The 19,010-nt window shown below is 64.1% G+C and overlaps 4 protein-coding genes across 5 annotated transcripts; 2 read left to right on the top strand and 2 right to left on the bottom strand.

Annotated features, from left to right (window-relative positions):
- Nucleotides 1-18: 18 nt before the first annotated feature.
- CHLRE_11g480650v5 (uncharacterized protein) lies at nucleotides 19-5,380 on the bottom strand. The gene is made up of 11 exons (XM_043067726.1): nucleotides 5,131-5,380; nucleotides 4,809-4,897; nucleotides 4,533-4,582; nucleotides 4,136-4,233; nucleotides 3,538-3,661; nucleotides 2,906-3,228; nucleotides 2,431-2,520; nucleotides 2,053-2,143; nucleotides 1,631-1,746; nucleotides 1,255-1,299; nucleotides 19-1,099 (listed from the first exon to the last, which is right to left on the bottom strand). The coding sequence occupies exons 1-11, from the start codon at nucleotides 5,200-5,202 to the stop codon at nucleotides 1,055-1,057; spliced, it is 1,143 nt and encodes a 380-aa protein (XP_042919731.1). The 5' UTR covers nucleotides 5,203-5,380; the 3' UTR covers nucleotides 19-1,054.
- A 360-nt stretch (nucleotides 5,381-5,740) lies between these two features.
- CHLRE_11g480600v5 (uncharacterized protein) lies at nucleotides 5,741-8,629 on the top strand. 2 transcript variants are annotated; one of them, XM_043067724.1, is made up of 3 exons: nucleotides 5,741-6,443; nucleotides 6,596-7,123; nucleotides 7,387-8,629. In XM_043067724.1, exons 1-3 carry the CDS (start codon nucleotides 6,126-6,128, stop codon nucleotides 7,879-7,881), a joined length of 1,341 nt encoding a protein of 446 aa, XP_042919730.1. In that variant the 5' UTR covers nucleotides 5,741-6,125; the 3' UTR covers nucleotides 7,882-8,629. The 2 variants fall into 2 exon arrangements, with proteins under 2 accessions (XP_042919730.1, XP_042919729.1); XM_043067725.1 differs by having other exon boundaries at nucleotides 5,851-6,443.
- Nucleotides 8,630-9,800: 1,171 nt separating this feature from the next.
- On the top strand, nucleotides 9,801-17,506 carry CHLRE_11g480551v5 (uncharacterized protein). The gene is made up of 8 exons (XM_043067723.1): nucleotides 9,801-10,051; nucleotides 10,143-10,311; nucleotides 10,402-10,465; nucleotides 10,559-10,617; nucleotides 10,697-10,729; nucleotides 11,035-11,800; nucleotides 12,003-13,873; nucleotides 14,100-17,506. Exons 2-8 carry the CDS (start codon nucleotides 10,252-10,254, stop codon nucleotides 14,676-14,678), a joined length of 3,432 nt encoding a protein of 1,143 aa, XP_042919728.1. The 5' UTR covers nucleotides 9,801-10,051; nucleotides 10,143-10,251; the 3' UTR covers nucleotides 14,679-17,506.
- Nucleotides 17,507-17,518: 12 nt separating this feature from the next.
- Nucleotides 17,519-18,650, bottom strand: CHLRE_11g480502v5 (uncharacterized protein). Its single transcript, XM_043067722.1, has one exon. The coding sequence runs from the start codon at nucleotides 18,400-18,402 to the stop codon at nucleotides 18,223-18,225; it is 180 nt and encodes a 59-aa protein (XP_042919727.1). The 5' UTR covers nucleotides 18,403-18,650; the 3' UTR covers nucleotides 17,519-18,222.
- Nucleotides 18,651-19,010: the final 360 nt, after the last annotated feature.

Below are 19,010 nucleotides of genomic sequence, written 5' to 3'. Positions count from 1 at the left end.
ACTATACCATAGGCTGCGGTTTGCGATACGTTAGGTGTCCCCGTCAGAGTGCACTGTACAGTCGCCATGTGATGCTGCCGCCGCCCCTCCCCCTGCCCCCCGCGTGCGCACAACGCCAGACCCGTGCCTGAGATCCGACAAGACAAATGTGCGCTTCACACCAAAAGCATCTCAGAACAAGCTGGCTACACCGCAACGTCCCTTCCAGCAAGCCACCCCAACGAACGCTTACCGCCGCCCAAGCCAGCGCCTGCTCCCGCGCTGTCCAAGCACCTCTGCATCTGCGGCAGGCTTCATGGCCCGACACATGCCCTGTGGCCATGCGACCGTCATCCAATGATCCAAACAATGCGGAAATAATCAAACCGTATCCAATAACGCATAGCTCGCTTCCGACACGGCCGCCGACTACTCAAGCAGTAACCAACCAAATCAGTGCACGGCACTCAAAACCCTCCACTCCTCACATGCCCCACCACACCGGGCACCGCTCTGTGGACGTGCTTGAGGACACAGCAACACACGCCGAACTTTTTCACGTGACGCACGCGCAAGACCCCCACAGCCCCCCGCCCCAACACCCCGCGCCGTTGCCTGCATTCACCTCTCCAGCGCGTTACGGGCCTGGCGTCCTCAGCCCGTATCCCCACACGGAGGACCGACCACACACGCCGTCGCACACGACACAACACGACCCACCCAGCCCGCCTTTCCGCTCCCAAGCGACACGTGCACGCGCCCGCCACTCTCCCCCAACTCTGGCCCCACCTCCCTGCCAACTGCTCTGGCCGCAACCCGCCTCATCCGCGTCCGCCTCCCTGACGCCACCGCCGCCACACGGCGTATGGAGATGTCGTAACAAGCCAGGGCCGCAGGGTGACCTCGCCCCGCCCATGCCGACAGCCGCCACCGCCGCCACTGGCACCACCGCCGCCGCTGGCACTGACACCGCCGCCGCCGCTGGCACTGACACCGCCGCCGCCGCCGCCGCCGCCGACAGCCGCCGCCGACATGGCCTCCGGAACCGCTGCCGCCGCCGCCGCCGAGAGCCGCCTCAGTTGGACGGCTCGGGAAGGTCCAGACCCGGGGGCAGTTTGACCTGCAGCAGGAGAATAGGCGGGGTGGGCGACGGCGAGGGGGGGGGACAGGCAGGAACCCGTGCTGCTCGTAACACCTTCCCTGCAGCATGCTCACACGCGCACACACGCAAAAGGACGGGGGGTAGTAGACACGAACACACGCACGTGCACACACCTGCTCTGCCGACCAGCGCCACAGCCACAGCGCCGCGGCGTCGTCCTGTTGGCGTTGGGTTTGGCATTTGGTGGCGTGTGCATCGCCACATTGTCACATTGTAACATCGCGGCATGCGGCGTGCACCTACCTCGTAAAACACGGTTCCCACGCCAACACAACGCGCGCCACATCGCATGCACAGCCCTGCAAGGGGGGCTTCCTTCGCTTTGTGCCCACCTCCAACACACCAACACACACCAACACACCAACACACGCCCACGCCCACACCCACGCCCACGCCCACGCCCACGCCCACGCCCACGCCCACGCCCACGCCCACGCCCACGCCCAGTCGCGCACAAGCCCAGTCCCCACAGTCCCAGTCCCGTCCCACCTGCGCCGCGGGCGCGGGCGCAATGGGCAGGCAGTTGGAGTTGAAGTAGCCGGCCGTGGCGGCGGCCTCGGCGGGGGCGGCGGGGGAGGTGGCGGCGTGGATGGAGGCGCGCGCGCCTGAGGGGCGCGGGGGGGGGGGGGGCAGAGGGCAGGGGCGAGGTGAGGCGGGAGGCGGGGGGAGCGGGTTATGTGCCCGGGCCCAAAGAGAAATTCCCGGGTCGTTCATTCCAATCCCGACGGGGTTTTGCAAAGACTGGCCGGACACCTGGTAAAGCACGCCGGGTGGGGACCCGTGGGATGAGGCTGGGAATAGAGGCGTACCAGACCAAGTGAACGGTCAAGGCACACTCTGCCGCCTCAACGCTCTGCGGGCTGCGGGCCGCGGTCCCCCCCCTGCTCACCCCCCCCCCCCCCGCTGCTCACCCTGCATGCTGTTCAGCAGCACCAGCCCCATCACGGCGGTGTAGGCGGCGCACATCCAGGCCGGCAGGCTGCGAGCCACGCCCGTGCACACCTGGGGGGTGATTAGAGGGAGGGGGGTAGCATGGGGGTTAGGGTGACTGCATCAGTGTACATCGCACCTTTTCAGGAAAGGCAGGATTCAGGAGTGCCATGCTCCCCCCTGCTCCCCCCTGCCCCTTGGACATTAACTCAGGATTCAGGAGTGCCATGCTCCCCCCTGCTCCCCCCTGCCCCTCGGACATTAACTCCGTACATCGGCCATGGTTCGTGTCACCCACCCACCCAACCAACCACCCAACCAACCAACCAACCAAGCAACCGCACCAACCAACCGCTCACCAGCCCAGGGTGCAGCGCCATGCAGCCCGCCGCCAGGTCGGGCTCGCCGGCCGCCGCCAGCCGCCGCCGCAGCTCACGTGTGAACAGGATCTGTACGGCATATGCGCGCGCGCGTGTACACGCGTGTATGTATGTATGTATGTGTGTGTGTGTGTGTGTGTGTGTGTGTGTGTGTGTGTGTGTGTGTGTGTGTGTGTGTGTGTGTGTGTGTCAGAAAACACTCCGGGAAAGGATCGTGAGGGCGTACCGTGCGTTAGCCCAATGAAATGGATGCGGTGGGGGGTGATGTTCCTAGGTCCAAGCACCCCCTGGGCTGGCTCGGGCTTAGGTTCGCGAATTTACCTTGGTTCCGGAATGACTAACCCACTCCCCAGCCCATCTAATGGCGATGGGACTAACTCGTTGGGCTTGGGCATAAACCATAGCTTCCCAACCCCACCCCACCCCTTCCCCCACCACCAACCCCAGCGCTCACGTTTGCCAGCTTGCTCTGGGCGTAGCCAAAGTCCGCGCTGTAAGACCCGGGCTTGATGAGGTGCGGGTCCGTGACCGAGATGCCTTTGGTCGCCAGAGCGTGGAAGCTGCTCGACACGTTCACGATGCGCACGCGGCAGTTGGCGGCGGCGGTTGCGGTGCCGTTGGCGGTTGAGCCGTTGGCGGCGGCGGCGGCGGCGGCGGCGCGGAGCTGGGCGGCGCCGCGGCGCAGGGAGGGCAGCAGGCTGAGTGTGAGGAGGTAGTGTCCGAGGTGGTTGGACCCCATGTGCAACTCGAAGCCGTCCTTGGTCTCGGAGCGGGGCGCTGCGGGTGGGGTCAGGAAAGGGGGGGGGGGTTCTTTGCCCGAGCCCAACGAAATCGCCGTTCATCGAGAACGGGGGGGACGGGGCGGTGGTTGCTGTGTTCAGTCCCTGGCATACGAACGGGCAGTGCGAGGACGCGGCCAGAGAGGAAGTGGACAGTTCCCAGGTTTGATGTTCGTGCGTGGTGGAAACGGGCCCACCCGCAACCACCCACAACCACCACCCACAACCACCACCCAGCCACCGCCACCACCCACAACCACCACAATCACCACCCAGCCACCGCCTCCCACCATCCACCCGTACCCACCCCCGATGGTGAACACGCCGGCGTTGTTCACCAGCAGGTGCAGCGGCCGCTGCGGGTCCTGCTGCTGCCAGGCCGCCGCGAAGGCACGCACCGAGTCCAGCGAGGCAAGATCCAGCAGCCGCACCTGAAGGGAAGAGGGGGGGTGTAGATACCAGCTCAAACTAAACCAAACCAAGCTAAGCTAGCGGGGCAAAGGCAGAGGCGTTAGTTGCAAGCGATATTACTGATGGAAGGGGGCCGAGGCGTCGTGGAGCAGCAGGGGGATTACATTCATGACTAGTTAAGGAAGAGGGAGGGAGGGGAGATAGCAGCCATCCATGGGATGGTGTGTATCAAATATGAAGGGAGGGAGGGGGGAGGGGGAGGCGGGAGGGCAGCGGGCGGCAGCGCGGCAGGCATGGGTCTAGTCAAGTAGGAGACGGCGATGTTGCGGGAGAGAGATGTGTGAGAGCTGGGTGCTCAGCCGCAGCCGTACAGGGCTGGAGATGGATGCCGTACCCGAGCTGCAAATGGATTCAACGGATCCATGTGCTCTCTCGTGTCCTCGTGTTTGCCACTCCTCCCCACCACCCCCCGCTCTTTTCCCGCCCCCGCGCACCTCGATCTGCGGCTGCTTGCGCCCGGCCGCCGCCTCCGCCGCCTCCAGCCGCCTCTTCAGCTCCTCACCACGTGCGGCACTGCGGCAGGCCAGAACCACTGCGGGGGGGGGGGGGGGACAGCGGGGGGCGTGGGGTTAAACACGGGGTATGCCACCACATTAGGCAACACACGTGCAATCTGGAACTGGCGTCCAACTGACGGCCCGCTGACACGAATGCAGGCGAGCCGATATCCTACCCCTGCGCCCGGTCCGAGTGCTAGCGCCGTGATCCTTCCCTGCCCCAACTCTACCCCATCCCTGCCCCATCCACCCACATTGTTTCACACAAGTCATGACTGGACCCGCCCCCGGGCCCAGCCACGCGCAACCCACCAGCGCCCACGCAGTCACCCACCGTTGGCTCCGCGGCGGACTAGCGCCGCCGCCGTCTCCTCGCCAATGCCGCTGCAGGCCAGGAACGCAGTAAGCAAACCGGGGGCGTCAGCACTCGGCACGCGGGGCTGGCACGCGCCGGGCCGTAGGACACGCCAAGCACACGCAGTACCACCACAACCCCGGCTGCACACGCACACGTAAGCACACACATACTAACACACACATGCTGACACATACACTGATACATAGGCACACACGTAAACGCGCACACATATACACACACAGACACACACACCTTGTGGGTCCGGTGACGATGGCTGTCAATCCCTCCACGGGCCCCCCCACGTCATCAATGTGCTTAGGCAGGTGCCGCATGCCCCACGTCTGCACACATGGACCGGGAAGCAGCAGCCGAGTACAGCAGGAGGGGCGCGGGGCTTGGTTTTGCTGGGGAACAACTGGTCCTTAGGGGAGGTGCTGTGCCTAGAAAGGTATGTGTGAAAGGCTGAGGGCCCCGGGGGCAGGGGCTGGGGGAGGAAGGTAGGCCGACGGTGCCAGGGGTCGTGCGTGGGGGCTGGGCTGACCACGCCGCGCGCTGCCCCTTGCGATCGCCGCACCTGGAAGAGAATGTCATAGCTAAACACAATTGCGTTGAGAACGCCTGCGACGACGTTGTTCCACCAGGCCATTCTCCTCGGCCGCTAACTTTCGCTACTGTTTGGAGTTAAGTTGAATGTGACGATCGATGCTGCCTGTCTTGCAAAGAATCGCCAAGTACAGTATACTTCAAGGCTTGCAAGACCGATGCGATTGGCGCGAAGGCCTGCGGAGCGGGCCACACCAGAGTGTCACTTGTGAAATATATTGATCTCTGTTACATCAGTACATCAAGCATTCCGCGGCTTACTGAAAGGGTCGCTGCCGGTCGCTGCTAATGCCGGATGCGTGCCTGCCCCCCACCGTGTCACTTGCCCGGAGCGCTACCCAGGTGCGCACTGCTCTCCACCGGCCTTCATTCGGGTTACATCAGTTCAATAACAGTAGCCGAATTGCATAGCCGCGAGAGGCGTAGCACAGCCCTGATGCCTGAACATGGCCACGATGGGCGGGACTTGGGGACCGCTCCCCTTCGATCTGGGAGCATGTCTGAGCGTAAGTGTGCGGCAGCCTTAGGATTTGCGCTGCTAGCGAAAGCTCATTGCGGCTCCCCACGTGCAACCTATTACACCCACGCAGGTTGGGCCAGGGTTTGTGCCAGGGCGCGCAAGCAGAAAGGCCAGTCTTCATGTGCATGCATCATAACACGCGCTTCATACTGTAAAATATTACATCTCGCAGTAACAACGCGCACTGTGAAAGGGCTTTCTGCGCCCGAGTGTCTTCGAAAGTCAAGTTTTGTTACCTCGTGCGGCGCCGGGAAACAATTTGACCTTTGGCACTAGATAATATGAGGATGCGGGAACTGAGTTATGCGTGAGCCGGAGCCAGAGAGCCCAAAACTGACACTTTGTTGAGAGTTTAGACTTGTGAAATGCCTATATGGAAAACATCCGAACTTCAGGCTGGCAGGCCTGGTAGTCCGCGGCGGAGCTCGCGCAGCACAAGCTATGGCATGCCCAATTCAGGCGGGGCCTCGGCGCTGCCGCCGCTGGGCCTTCCAAGTGATAACTACGACTTAATACAGTCGGCGACGGTGGGCCTGGCCGGCGTGGGCTTGCGGCACAGGAACGGCGTGGACGCCGACGACTCGCTCCCAAGCCCCACGGCGGCAGCACACGCGGAGCTCATTTCGGCAGCGCTGGCGCTAGCGCCGCCCTCCATGCAACCATCCAAGTCTGTGAAGCACCCTCAGGCGGGGGGTGCGTCAACCTATACGTTGCAATACATCGGGGTGTCAAACGGCGAGCTGGGCATCCTGTCGCAGAAGCAGGTGTGCACCAAACATATGCCGAGGGGAGGGGGCGCGCCAGCGGAATGGGTTGGCACGCAGTGGCATGGGACATTGCCCCAGTGTGTCCCGGTGTGCTCATGCATGCACTGCCAAGCCCACCTCTAACCCTCGCCATTCTCCGCCATCCGCAGAAGCTAGTGCCGCCCAAGCTGCCTGCTGGACCCGTTGCCGCCGCCACCGGCGCCACCTCACGCGCCAAGTCCGCCGCGCTCCGCTCGCGGTCCTCCAGTGCGCTCTCCATAGCTGGCGCCGGGAGTGGCAGCGCCGCCGGCAGTCGGCCCTCCTCCTCCACCTCGCCCTCGCCGTCGCCCATTCGCTCCACCTACAATCCCACGCTGCCGCCCCACGCGCCGCGGGAAGCCCTGTCCCTCACAGCGGCCGGCGCATCAGCGTCGGGCGACGAAGCAGCCGGCTTCGCACCCTCACCGTCACCTTCGGCTGTCCCAGCAGCCGCAGCCGCAGCAGCCATGGCTGTGACGGCACCGGGGCGGCAACAGCCACACTCAGGGGGGCCGGTGGGGCTGCAGTCCCTGGTGGAGGACGCGCACGGCTCGGTGCGGGTGGTGTCAGACTGCTTCTACAGCCGCGCGCTCCACAGCCGGACAGGGCCGCGCGACCGCCACACGCGACGCAATAAGCCGACGGTACCGCCGGTGCAGGTAAGGCACAGCGGCGGAGCGGGCGGACAGACAGGCAGGCTGGCTGCACGACGGGCACAGCAGTCGAGCATTTCAACCGAGGCGTTGCTAGCGTGGCTCGGGGGGCTTTGGGTTGCTGTTAGCGCAGTGCAGCGTAGAAGTGGAGCCAGTTTGGGAAATTGGGTAGAGCGTGACGTCCCTATTGCAAGCGGCAGCAGGCTTTGTGCATGGGGGCTCGCGCCGTACTCTTTACTTATACCCGCCCGCGCCCGCCCCGCACTCAGGACAAGGAGCCCATGAGTGCAGCGCTGCCGGCGCGATTTGGGCACCGCGCGCCCTCAGCCGGCGGCTTTCCCGGCTGGCGCCTTACGGCCGCCACCGCAGCGGCAAACGCAATGGCAGCTGGGCCCGGCGCAGGCGCCAGCGCTGTGCCCGGAATGCGCGGTCCTGGAGGCGGCAGCGGGGGCGCCGGCGGCGGTGCGGGTATGCGGCGGGCTTACACCGGCAACGGCAACGGTGCTGCCTCGCCGAGCGACTCGGCCGGGTCACAGTGGCAGCAACAGCAACAACAACAACGGGAATTCGGGGAAGCTGGGGAAGACGAGCAAGGGCTTGGGTATGGGTACATGCAGCCGTCTCCGCAAGTGGGGCCAGTGCTGGAGCTGCCGCAAGCCGGCGAGCTGCCGCCGGGGACGGCGGGCGGCGCAGCGGCGCATGCGGTCGGGGGTCGAAGTTTTTCTCGAAGCACAACCGCAGGCAACCGCCCACAATGCGTGTAGCAGCACGCGGCAGAGGTGCCTAATGGGCGCTTGACTAAGGTGGCGCTGTGACACACCCGTGTGAGTAATGCGGCCCTCACACATACGGCACGGTAGACGGAGTTGATGTGCAGCGACGTGACCAGAAGCGACTGAGAGCTAGCCTGACTAGAATGGGACGTGACGAGAGACGACGTGAGTTGTCATGTGTGCGTTGGACGCATGCGTCGCACGTGGGCTTGTGGGCTCCAAGCAACATGCGGCTGCAGGCGCCATGAAGATTTCAATAGGGCCCGCACTTCCGACCATGCACGACTGTTGTAGAGGGGTTATGCCAGTTGCACAGCGTAAGCTTTTGATGAGATTCCGCTTTAAGTGGCTGAGCAATCACTGCGAATTGTGCCTGGGAGAGGCTTAGGGAAGAGGGGACGTGCCCTCCGTGTACGGCTGATGAGGTGGAGGACGAGCACTACGTCCTGATGCATCCGATGCCGAGCTACGGGTGAGCAGTGGCTTAGACTTGAGCAAAAGCATGCGCGCATTAATGCTGAAATCTGAGCCTGTCAGGTTAGCCGCAGTACGGTACTCAACTCCATATGGGAGCATAATTGCATAAAAGGAGGAACGTGCCCCTTACAGGAGGAGAACAAGAAGTAGGACGTCGTCATTTATTGGCGTCACAAGGTTTATCCCTGGCCGAGCCTCCGGTTTGCACGAGTCAGGAAGGCACGCGACGATCGCGCGCACCACCCTGTAACCACCAGATGTCAGCGTGTATGTGGGGCCAGCCGGTAGGTCAGGCGCTTGCTGCACCCCTGCAGCCACCTGAATCGTGAGAATTTTGTTTAGAGAATTCTGCTTTGCCCTCGGTTGCTTTTCGGCGGGGTCTATGGCGGTGCGTGGCTTTGGCAGCACTTGCCATTGTCTGGCGGCTCATTGCCAGTGGAGCGCATGGGTCAGGACTGCTACACTCCGCCGCTCCGGCCGGGGTGGCCCAGAGGAGAGGGGGCATTACGAGACTGCGGCAGCAGGGTGTGGTGGGCATGTTAGGTAGGGGTCACAGCTGCAGGTTGCAACAGTTGTGGGGCAGACACGCACACGAGTCGAATGTACTCCCAGGTCCGGCCCAAACACGCGATGACACCGACGCCACACACCCACCGATCCCTATTACGGTAGAAATTAACCGGTTCCAGCGCCCCCAGCCGCACGGCACCCAGGGCTAACACGTTGGCTCAATAATTTACAGCTAACAGCGAGCCCGCAGGGACACGGCAGGGAGTCGACGGGCGAGGAGAGGCAGCAATTGTTATGTGAAACAGACTGGTGTGAAATGGCAGGAACGGGTTTGAAACAGGGCGGGCAGCCCGGCAGCCGGCACGTAGGGAGCGCCGCACGATCCATCAGCAATGCAGCAGTTGCCAAACGCACGTAGGCCATCGCTGCACGGGCTGCCGCAGAGGCCACATGCGTGTGCTGACGTTGTGCACGGATGTCTGCAGGCCATCAGGATGAACTCGGCCGTGGTCCAATCGTGCGGTTGCCGCAGGCAGCGGCAGCAAATGTTCTGTAGCGTTGACAGGAGCGAAATAGGCTTGGTCTGAGGGGGGGGGTAGGTTTGGAACGGACCGCTTTGAGAGGCAGGCAGGAACGACAAGAGCGCGGGCGGGTGCGGGGGACAGCCGAGAGCTCGGCGACGGGGCCCTGCCCCAGGCAGCGTGCATCGCAGACCAGCCCAGGCATGTCCTAAAATTGCATTGGGCTTGTCCACCAAATAGCGCTCAGCAGCCGCGGGCAAGTGACCTGCCCTCTGATTTCTCCAGGTGGTTGAGACCCAAACGGCCGGTAGATTTTCTGGTCGTACCAATGCGTCGATTTTTCCAGGAGAGGCGCAAAATTTTGCCTAGTTGAAGACACTGACAACCACTGTAGACAACACCCATACATCACAGACTCTAAACGCAAGCAACGAGCCAGCCTCTGCGACTGCGCCTGCCCGAAGTCAGGCCAAACAGCACAACGCGCGTCATATAATCTAACAATTCTATTGGCTGCATTGGAGCAACGAATTATCCTAGCTTCAACGAGCGCCGTGGCGTCGCTGACAAGTCTTCGCAGCAGCGGCAACTCAACGCGTCAGCCTCAGGAGGCGAGCCTTAACTCCATGGCTCTTGAAACTGTGTTGGACATGGTGAGTCTGCCCAGCAGCTAAGTTCGCTGAGGTCGGTGATGACCTAGGATCGTCTAAAAACGCAAACGGTGGCCTTTGACGTGCGCTGCAGGTTCAGTGCAATAGCTGCTGAGCTCAGCGGCAGCCAGCAGCTCAAGGACGGCCAGCGAACCCTGCCCGCGACCGCGCCTGGGCGACCGGCCTTGACTTTGTGGCCCGTAATGCAGCCAGAGCTTCAACGTGTGAAGCCTGGATATGGTTCTGTCGTTCAGCGTCTCAAGGTACGTGGGCGACGGGGACGTCCGCGCGGAGTTGTGCTTGGCAAGACTTCAGCGGTCGCGCCTGCCCTCTTGCTCGCTGCCTGCTTGTAGGGACCTTCCGCGACTGCTCTGGATGACTTGCTGGGATTCAAAGTACCACGTCGTCAGCGCACTGGTAAGGGGTGCGCGGTGGGAGGTCCCGTTCCGCGCGATGTGGTGGTCGCGAGTCCCAGCAGTAAAGGAGCTGACCGAGCCGGCCCTCTTGCAGGAGCTGCAAGACCGAGGGCTCTGGTTCCCGCGGACCTATGGTTCCTGGCTTGCGCCAAGGTGAGGAAAGCCGAAGAAAGCGATGTTCGGCTTGCTTCCACCGCCCGTTAACCCACCTGCGGTGCACGAACATGTACAGGATGAGACTGCGACTGCTTCACCACAGCAGGAGGTGCGCTGGGGGCAAAACAAGGGGGTTTACTTGCGAAGCAACGAGCACTTTTTCCGAGGGGGTTTGCTCGAGCTGCCACCAGTATTACGCACGGAATTGTCAGTGTTTGCGTAGCGCAAAAATGCTGTATCTGGCTCAACAGCGGGGAACTGCAACTTTGGACTTGAGGCTTTGCGTTTTGGGCCCTGTGCCACGATAGCGCGGCTTTCGCGGAATCCACGCTAGATTTACGCTGTAATGTATACGTCTGAGGGCCATTAGCTCTGGAATGCGGCGTGACTGATTCATGACGCTGGCATCTGCAGGTCGACGAGGACGAGGAAGCACTGGTAGCCGCCGCATTGTTCGACCTTGCAAACGCGGCAGCGGGCGCATCTTTGTCGGCGCGCGACAGCGGCTCGGCCGGCGCCCCGCCGTCCGGCCCCTACAAACGGAACGGCTACCACGGCGGCAGCAACGGCCCCGCCGCGAAGCGCAGGCGCAGCCCCGACCTGTACGCCGATGAGGACGACGAGGAGGACGAGGAGGACGCGTACGGGGCGGCCGCGGCCCATGGCGGCGGCTACGACGAGCCTGCCAGCTCGGGCTCAGGCGACGAGCTGGCCGGGCCGCATCACAACTCCACCAGCCAGCTCGCGCCGCGTCGCGGCGGCCGGGGCGGCATGACGTCCATCAACGGCCGCGTCATCTACGGCCGCGGCGGCCGCAGCGGCCGTGGCGGCGGCCTCGTGCAAGAGCTCCCCCCCATCAAGGCCCCGGCGGGGCCGTTGCCGGTTGGCGGTGCGCACCGGCCAGACGGCCCCAACGGTACGACCACAGCGTATGCCAACGTCACGCTGGCCACCGCCCGCGCGGCGGCGCTGCGCATGGGTCTTATCCCGGGCCCGGTCGGGGAACGCGCTGGAGCGCTGGACGGCGCCGCCGCCGGCAGCAGCCCCCGCGGACGGCGCGACGCCCCGCAGCGGGATGCTGACCAAGACATGGAGGCCGCCGAGGAGGCCCAGGCCCAAGTCAAGCCAGAGCCGGAGCAGGGACGCGAGGCACGCGAGACTGCGGCTGCAGCGGCAGCGGGTGAGCACCGTGTGGGGTCGGGGACGTGCCTAGCACTGCCATGCATCCTGCAGCTCCGCGCCTAACATGCGAGACCGTCGTGAAGTGTCTGGGTGTTTGTCCTTGGGCGCTGCTGACCTTGGCTTTCCCTGACCTACGCCTCCTCTGACTTTGGCTGTCTCTGACCTTGCCGCCGCCGCCGCCGTGTCGCTCACATGCACAGGTGCTGATGAAGACGACCAGGGCGGCTCGGCACGCGCGCAACCACAACCACAGGGCGCCGAAGCCGCCACCAAGAAGGAGCCGGGGGCAGGAGCCGACGGCCCCGCCGGCACTGCCGGCACGATACCGCTCGCCTCGTCGCGCGGCGGCAGCGGGCCGCAGCTGCACGGCAAGGCCTCGGAGCAGGGCAGCCTGCCCGTCAGCCCCACCGCCGCGGATCCGCTGGCGGCGGCGTTGGCTGCACAGCAGCAGCAGCACCAACACCAGCAGCCGAGGCCCGGCAGCGGCTTCGGCCTGGGCGGCCCCGGCCGCACCCCGGGCCTGGACGCCGGCGCCGGCGCCAAGGCCGCGGCGGCCGCCGCCGCCATGGCGTCAGGCCTGCCGGCGACGGCATTGCTGGGCGGCGCGGGGCTGCCGCCGCACCCCCTGATGGAGCTCCTGGCGGCGTCCGGTGCCGGCGGCGGTGGCCCAGGCACGGGGCCGTGGGGGCCGCTTGCGGGCTTCCTGCCTGGCGGCGGCAGCCCCGCTGCGTGGGGCCCGCAGTCGGTGGCGGAGGCGATGGCGAAGAATCTGTCCGACGTCAGCAAGGCCACGGCCGCCGCAGCGGCTGCGGCGCTGCCGCCGCCGCACATTGCGCACGCGCAGCTGCAACAGCTACACCAGCTACAGCAGCTGCAACAGCTCCAGCAGCTCAAGGCGGCGGCTGCGGGTCTGCCGACGGGCATGGCAGACTACCTCCGCATGCTGCAGCTGGCGGCGGGCGGTGGCGGCGCCGCCGCAGCAGCGCTGCTCGGCAACGGCCCTGTCAGCGTTGGCAAGCAGCTGGCGGCGATGCAGGCTGCCACCGCCGCTGCGGCATCGCCGAATGGGCCAGGCCCGGCTGCGCTTGGCAGCGCGGGCGGTGCTGGAGGTGCCGGGCAAGGCAGCGCAGCAGCTGGTGGGGGGCCAGCCGCGGCGGCGCCGTCTGCTGCCGCAGTGACGCCGAGCGCCGGCACATTCCGTAGTGTGCCCTTCCGCCGCTGCGCCCAGCACGTCTACATCGCCCACTTCATTGCGCAGCACCAGCAGCAGCCGCTGAAGCAGCAACTGGGCGCAGCAGGGCCTGGCGACGCCAATGCGCCGAAGGCGACCCCTACTGGGCCCAGCAGCTACGGCAACCCCGGCCGGTCGCCGCCGCTGCCAGGCACGACGCCGCCGGCTCACGAACGCGAGACCCTGCCCACTGGCAGCGGCGACGGCGGAGGTGGCGGCAACGCCCGGGCGGCCGAGCCCAGCGGCGGCGCTGCCGGCTCCCCGCGTAGCACCAGTGGCGGGAACGGCGGGCCGAGCAGCGGCACTGCAGCCAAGGCCCGTGGCGCCTCACACTCGGACGCTGACAACATCAGTGGCGGCGGCGGCGCTGCCGGCGGCGGCGGTGGCGGCATGGGCACACCCAGCGGCAGCCGTTCGCCGCGGCGACCAAGCGCAGAGACGCGTCTGGCGGCGACGGGCTCTGGGGCAGCTGCGGCCAAGCAAGACTCCTCGGAGGCTGCGAAGCAGCAGGCCGCCCTGCAGCTGCAGCACCATCAACAGCAGCAGCAGCAGCAGCAACATCACCAACAGCAGCAGCACCAGCACCAGCAGCAACAGTTGGCGGCAGCCCTGGCTGCCGCGGCGGCGGCAGGGCACCCTGCGGCCGCGCTGAACGCGGCGGTGGCGGCCGCGACAGGGGGCGGTTTTGGGCCGGGCGCCGGGTCGGCGGCGGCTCTGCTGCACTCGGCGGCTGCGGCTGCGGCGGCAGGCTTCCCGCCACAGCTGACGTCACCAGCCATGGCTGCTATGATGGCGGCGGCGGCAAGCGGCGGTCTGCCAGCGGCGGCAGTGCAGCAACAGGTGCGGGGGCTTGGGGCTGGGGCCCAGAAAGGGTTGGGCATCACGAGCGTTAGCACCATGCCGGGGTTGCGGCTGAGGAGGGCACAGGCTTTGAAGGTGGTGCGCTTTTTAGGATTTTTTGTGGGTCCGGGGTTATGGCCGCGCGGGGTGATCGCTCAGTCAAGTTACACCGTCCGGCCTTCACCTCACTAGGCCTGAACATAATCCGTGCTCTTGTCTGTGACAGGCTCTGGCGGCAGCTGCAGCTGCTGCGGGCGTGCGGCCGCCGCCCCCAGGGTCTGCCGGCGGCCTGCCACCCCACATTGCCCAGCTGCTGCTGGCGGTGGGTCCGCACGGCGGTGCTGGGCCCGGTGGACCGGGCGGCCCGGGTGGCTATGGCGGCCTTCCGCCCTTCCTGGCAGGCCTAGCGAATCCGTTCGGTGGCCCAGGCGGACCGCCACCGTCCGCCGCGGCAGCGGCGGCGGCCGCCGCCGCGGCCGCAGCCGCTAACGGCGCCGGCTACCCCCCGGCCGGCTCGACGGCAGCGGCCGCGCTGAGCGCCGCCGCGGCGGCCGCCGCGGCAGCGGCGGGCGTGCTCCCTCCAAGCGCGGCGCCGCCGGGGGCTTCACTGACGGCCGCCGCGGCAGCGGCGTCACAGCTGGCTCCGTACTTCAATGGTGGCGGTCTGTCTCCGTTCCCGGGCGGGCCGTCGGGCGGGCTGGTGCTGCCGCCGCACCTTGGAGGCGGCCACCCGCACGCGCACCACCACCCTCTGGCGGCGGTGTGGCAGCAGGCGGCGGCCAGCCAGCAGCAGGCGGGCCAGTGACTGCTACGGTGACCGGCACAACCGTATCAGCGACGGTCGCACGTCGCAGGACACGAGCCGGCGAGTTGGCGCGCGCACGCATGCATACCTAGTATTCTTCCTCAGGGACCGATGCTCTTGTGTACGCGTGCTTTTGTGGAGTGGAGGCAGAGGCGGCAACTGTGGACGTGGGCGGCAGTTACGCGCACAGTTAGGAACAGCAGCACAGGGCAGCAGCGGAGACGTGTCAGAGCAGGGAACAGCAGCAGCCTCAGCGGCAGGATTCGCCGCTGTGTTGTCTTTGGTGGGCTTCTTTTCAGCCTTATGGCGAGAGCTGCACAAGCGTCCAATTGCGACTGGTGCTTTTTCTGGCGGCTGGCAAGAAGCAGTATTGTCGTCGCCCGCACTGCGTGAAGCCGCCGTTTTGAGCGTTCAGGGAGCTTGTTTTTGATCTCTAGAGACCTAGAACATGACTTCTAGTGCTCGAGCGGTGCGCGCACAGAGAGGGTGTGCAGTGGTCGCTGTGTGGTGTAGACTGGCAGGAGATGCACTGCACGTTAAACCGACGACCAGGGACCTAAGAACACAAGCGATCGCGAACTAATATAATTGCGGCGGTACAGGTCAAGGGGTGCAGGCGAGGCGATTGACGTCTAAGGCTGCTATTTGCTACGCCAGGCATTTTATGGTCAGTTGCGCTGCCGAGTGTGCATGTGTGACCCGACCCGAGTGCTTTCAAGTGTGCCGGTGGGGTACAGGGTATGTCTGATGGAGTACAGCGCACGGGCTCATCCAAGGCTTGCGGCAGGGGCCCCTGGCTTGCGGCGCGCACATCTGTGCAGCCGAAATAAGACCGTGTGTTGCCGGTCAGAGCTCTTTCCGTGTGTGTGCGCGTGTAGCTGCTTACTACGGTGCGCAGGGCACAGGCGGCGCACAGCCGCGTTTTGCTGCGAGTGAGTGGTGGTTGGCCTGGGGGCGAGGGCTCGCAAATGGCATACTATGAGAATGCGGGCTGATGGGCTGCGGCGACTGTGCGGCAGCGCTGTGGGGCCGCCGTACGCCCGTGCCCGTGTGTGCCATGAGCAAGCGCGGGGAGCGAGCGGCACGCATTTGTCACACTGTTCTAGCGAGTCGTGTCGCTGAGCGGAGTGTGGCCATGGCGAGACGAAGATTTTGCGTGTGCTGCATGGCCGGTCCGCAATGCACAGAGTTGTTGTTCGTGTCTGTGTCTGACTGGTTCCGACGACACGGGATGCAACAGTGGGCGGCACGGGGGACTAGTACTAGTGGTGCAGCGCATGCCACGAGCGAGCCGTGGTTAGGCGCGCGCCTAATCACGTGCGTCGAACCTTGCCGCCAATCGAACTCAACGGCCGATTGTGGCTAAGTACGAATTGGTGGTTGTGCATGTTGATGCACGCGTGCCCTGTGCCTGCAAAGATGTGTGGGCAAATGCCGGCAAGGCATCATCGGCTATTGGCCAACGCACAAGGGCGCGGCAAGTTGTGGTCGTTTTGTGTGACAGGATTGGGTGCTCGGGTTGAAAGACGCATACCGTACTTTAGATAGCACGCAATTGTGGGTGATTGAAACTCGACTTGACTGTTGGTTGTGCCTCTGTGCTGAGGCGTTGCGTTCATCGAGGAGTCCACGAAGCGGGAAGCAATTCAGGCAGATCGTGACGGCTTACTTGAGTGCGCCCATCGTGGCCTCCATCTTTGGAGGCTGCATACGCTGGCTGGTTTGCGTGGCGAAAGGTACATAATATCCCATGTGCAAAGCTGCGTGTTGTAACGAGCAGAGGTTGAGAACGCCCGCGAGGTTGCTGGGCGGAGAGACCCCCTGTTTGCAGTGGCCTTGTTAATGCGCACAGTCGAGCGCGCTGGCTGCAACCTGCATTTGAGCAACGGAAATGGTTCAAGCGGCACAGGCTGTTTGGCCGTGTTGCCGATTGTAGTGGCATACGGGATTGCTGAAGTGCACCTGGTTTACCGAGTTGGGCACGCCTACGTCGGCGTCGTGTTGACGCGGCGTTGTGCGGCGGCTGCCATCAGGTGCATGCGGTATACACTACCCGCGGGCATGCACCCAACCGCACAGTTTGGCATCGTTTACAAGTGCAGGCTCCGATGGCAGGCCCTGTGAAGATACGTGCGAATGGACGAGTAGAATTGAAGCCTTTTACGAATGACTGATGCACTGCGTGAGTGAAGAGACCGACTAGGGTGTGGTGTGAGAATGACATAGGACTGAGGCTTTGAGACGCCGGGCGCTGGACGCCTGAACAAGCCCAGCATATGAAGCCCCGGTGACAAGCTGTCTCAGAAACCCACGACCCATGGAGTGCAGAGGGGATTGTTCAATGCGGAGAATGGCCATGACTGTGGCGAGGTTGGCCTGTGAGGATCCCCAACCGTCCATCAACTTATCGGCTCACCCTGGGTTCTCTCGAGCTTCACATTCAGCCAGGGGGCAGGGGTGCCTTCAGCTGCTCACGGATCCGTCATTCTCATCCTACTATCAGCTCCTAGTACGTACGTTCGTAGGTAGTGCGTACTAACACGCGTATCCTGGAAGAGGGGTCGCGCGGCCAACACCCCCAATCTCGGCTGCCTGCTGACTAGCCCACCTGCCATGCCCGAAACCCGTCACTGTCATGACCTGGCGTGTGACCGTGCGTATCCTGTGGCTGAGTGATTTGGGTGTGGTTGTGGCGTGTGGGGGAGGGAACGGTGCCCGAGGTTGGTTGGCCTGACACAGTGTATTGCATGGGAAGCCGGAGTACGGGTGATCAGAGAGAGGATATAGGTCGCGTCTGAGAGCGGCTAGAGCCGTCTCTCATCCCGATCCTAGGCGAGATAGTCTTTGACCGTTCTATATGAGGGACCCGTCCTAGTGGACGTTAAACGCAGAGGCAACGTGTAAGCCGGAACGTGATCATCTTGCGCCACCCTCTCGCTCGCTACGCATGCGCTCCAGGCCGCCTACGCCGTGGCCAACACGGCCATTTGCAGAGGCCGACATAACAGATCTGCGAACATCGGAATGAGAGAAGGTGGCGCAAGACGATCACGGACCTCGGAACAGTCGCTGTCAGGCACACGAAACGTTCAGTGTCCTATCGTAGGGCGCGACATCACGGCGTGACACACCCTCCTGCTTCTGCCTGCTTTCGGCAGTTCGGAGCCTTCTGCAGCGCCCCTCCCTGGCAACTCGGCCCATCCAAATACAAGGAGGCCACGAATGGCAACAGCATCGTGCCTGGATTCCCAAACCCGGACGCTGGAGAGACCCACAAGAAGCAAAAATATTCGCAACGTGCGCTGCGCTTGTGATACGCCCAATGTGGGGCTCGAACCCACGACCACAAGGTTGCAACCCCCGCAGGAGTAAGAGCCTTGCGCTCTACCGACTGAGCTAACCGGGCTGATACCGGTGATGCACAATTGGCATTCCAGGCTATACCAATTCAGATCATCAGTAGCATCCAATGATCGGGCACATTTTGGCACAGGCCTGCGCTGACGTGGACGTGGGGCGCCCCAGCGCAGCGCCAGTCGAAACCCTAGATGCAACACGAAGCTGCAGCTGGCGGAGAGAAGCGGCATACCGGACCTGCTGCTGACATCTGACTGCGATGCTTCAATGGCGGAACTTGGCGGAACTCGGGGTCATCCGAGAGCGGACCAAAGTCAGCGCAAGCTTGGAATCTTTGCGCCTTGCAGACCAGCAGCGCATTGACCATTCGCACGTGTTTCGAAGACAAAGATATGCCTGGTAGCAGGCGAAGTGGAGAAGACCTCGCCGAGAGATCATGCCGGGCTCGCTCGCAACCGAGACGTCGAGTTTGAGGCCCTTCTACGCATACAAACTGTTCCCACTGCACTCCTTCGGATTGATCGCGGCGCGCGCGGTGCGTTTGCTTGGTCAGTTGAGTCGCTAATGTATGTTGCGCTCCAAAACGCGTCACTCCACCTCAACGCCTACGTACGTACAATATGCTGTGAGACTTGCAGTGAAAGTATCGGAAAGTGTATGAGCTAGAGCGAGGCCGAGCGAGCTGGCCCACGCAGGCATACAGCCCATCCGCGCGCACGGCCCCCGCATGAGGTCGTTGGTTGGACGGTTGGCGGGTGGTGCGCCCTTTGCGAGGGGCTGTGGTGTGCTGTGGCTTGGTGGTGTTTCGGCTTGGCTTCCGGTTCCAGTTGTGCCTCGGCACAGACTATCAGACATGGGCCTTCAGGCCAAGACATTGCGCGTCTCTGACGCCAGACATCGTCTTCGGACGTGATATTTGTGTGGTGCTTGCGTTTGATGGGGCTGTCGGCAGACCACTGGCCTGTCGTGCCTTGT

The sequence above is a fragment of the Chlamydomonas reinhardtii genome, chromosome 11 (assembly GCF_000002595.2).
Source record: "Chlamydomonas reinhardtii strain CC-503 cw92 mt+ chromosome 11, whole genome shotgun sequence".
Lineage (NCBI taxonomy): Eukaryota > Viridiplantae > Chlorophyta > Chlorophyceae > Chlamydomonadales > Chlamydomonadaceae > Chlamydomonas > Chlamydomonas reinhardtii.
This window is presented reverse-complemented; position numbering and strand designations above follow the sequence as displayed.

What these genes read in the sequence shown, in the direction of transcription:
- CHLRE_11g480551v5 (XM_043067723.1), top strand. Translation starts at nt 10,252, where the DNA reads ATGCAGCCAGAGCTTCAACGTGTGAAGCCTGGATATGGTTCTGTCGTT. An exon ending in CTGTCGTTCAGCGTCTCAAG is followed by an intron (nt 10,312 to 10,401) that starts GTACGTGGGCGA and finishes GCCTGCTTGTAG; the next exon opens with GGACCTTCCGCGACTGCTCT. An exon ending in CTGCTTCACCACAGCAGGAG is followed by an intron (nt 10,730 to 11,034) that starts GTGCGCTGGGGG and finishes TGGCATCTGCAG; the next exon opens with GTCGACGAGGACGAGGAAGC.
- CHLRE_11g480502v5 (XM_043067722.1), bottom strand. Translation starts at nt 18,402, where the DNA reads ATGGTCAATGCGCTGCTGGTCTGCAAGGCGCAAAGATTCCAAGCTTGC.
- CHLRE_11g480600v5 (XM_043067724.1), top strand. Translation starts at nt 6,126, where the DNA reads ATGCCCAATTCAGGCGGGGCCTCGGCGCTGCCGCCGCTGGGCCTTCCA. An exon ending in GCATCCTGTCGCAGAAGCAG is followed by an intron (nt 6,444 to 6,595) that starts GTGTGCACCAAA and finishes CGCCATCCGCAG; the next exon opens with AAGCTAGTGCCGCCCAAGCT. An exon ending in CGACGGTACCGCCGGTGCAG is followed by an intron (nt 7,124 to 7,386) that starts GTAAGGCACAGC and finishes CCCCGCACTCAG; the next exon opens with GACAAGGAGCCCATGAGTGC.
- CHLRE_11g480650v5 (XM_043067726.1), bottom strand. Translation starts at nt 5,202, where the DNA reads ATGGCCTGGTGGAACAACGTCGTCGCAGGCGTTCTCAACGCAATTGTG. An exon ending in GCTGCTGAACAGCATGCAGG is followed by an intron (nt 1,747 to 2,052) that starts GTGAGCAGCGGG and finishes CGCGCCCCTCAG; the next exon opens with GCGCGCGCGCCTCCATCCAC. An exon ending in GGCGCTGGTCGGCAGAGCAG is followed by an intron (nt 1,100 to 1,254) that starts GTGTGTGCACGT and finishes CTCCTGCTGCAG; the next exon opens with GTCAAACTGCCCCCGGGTCT.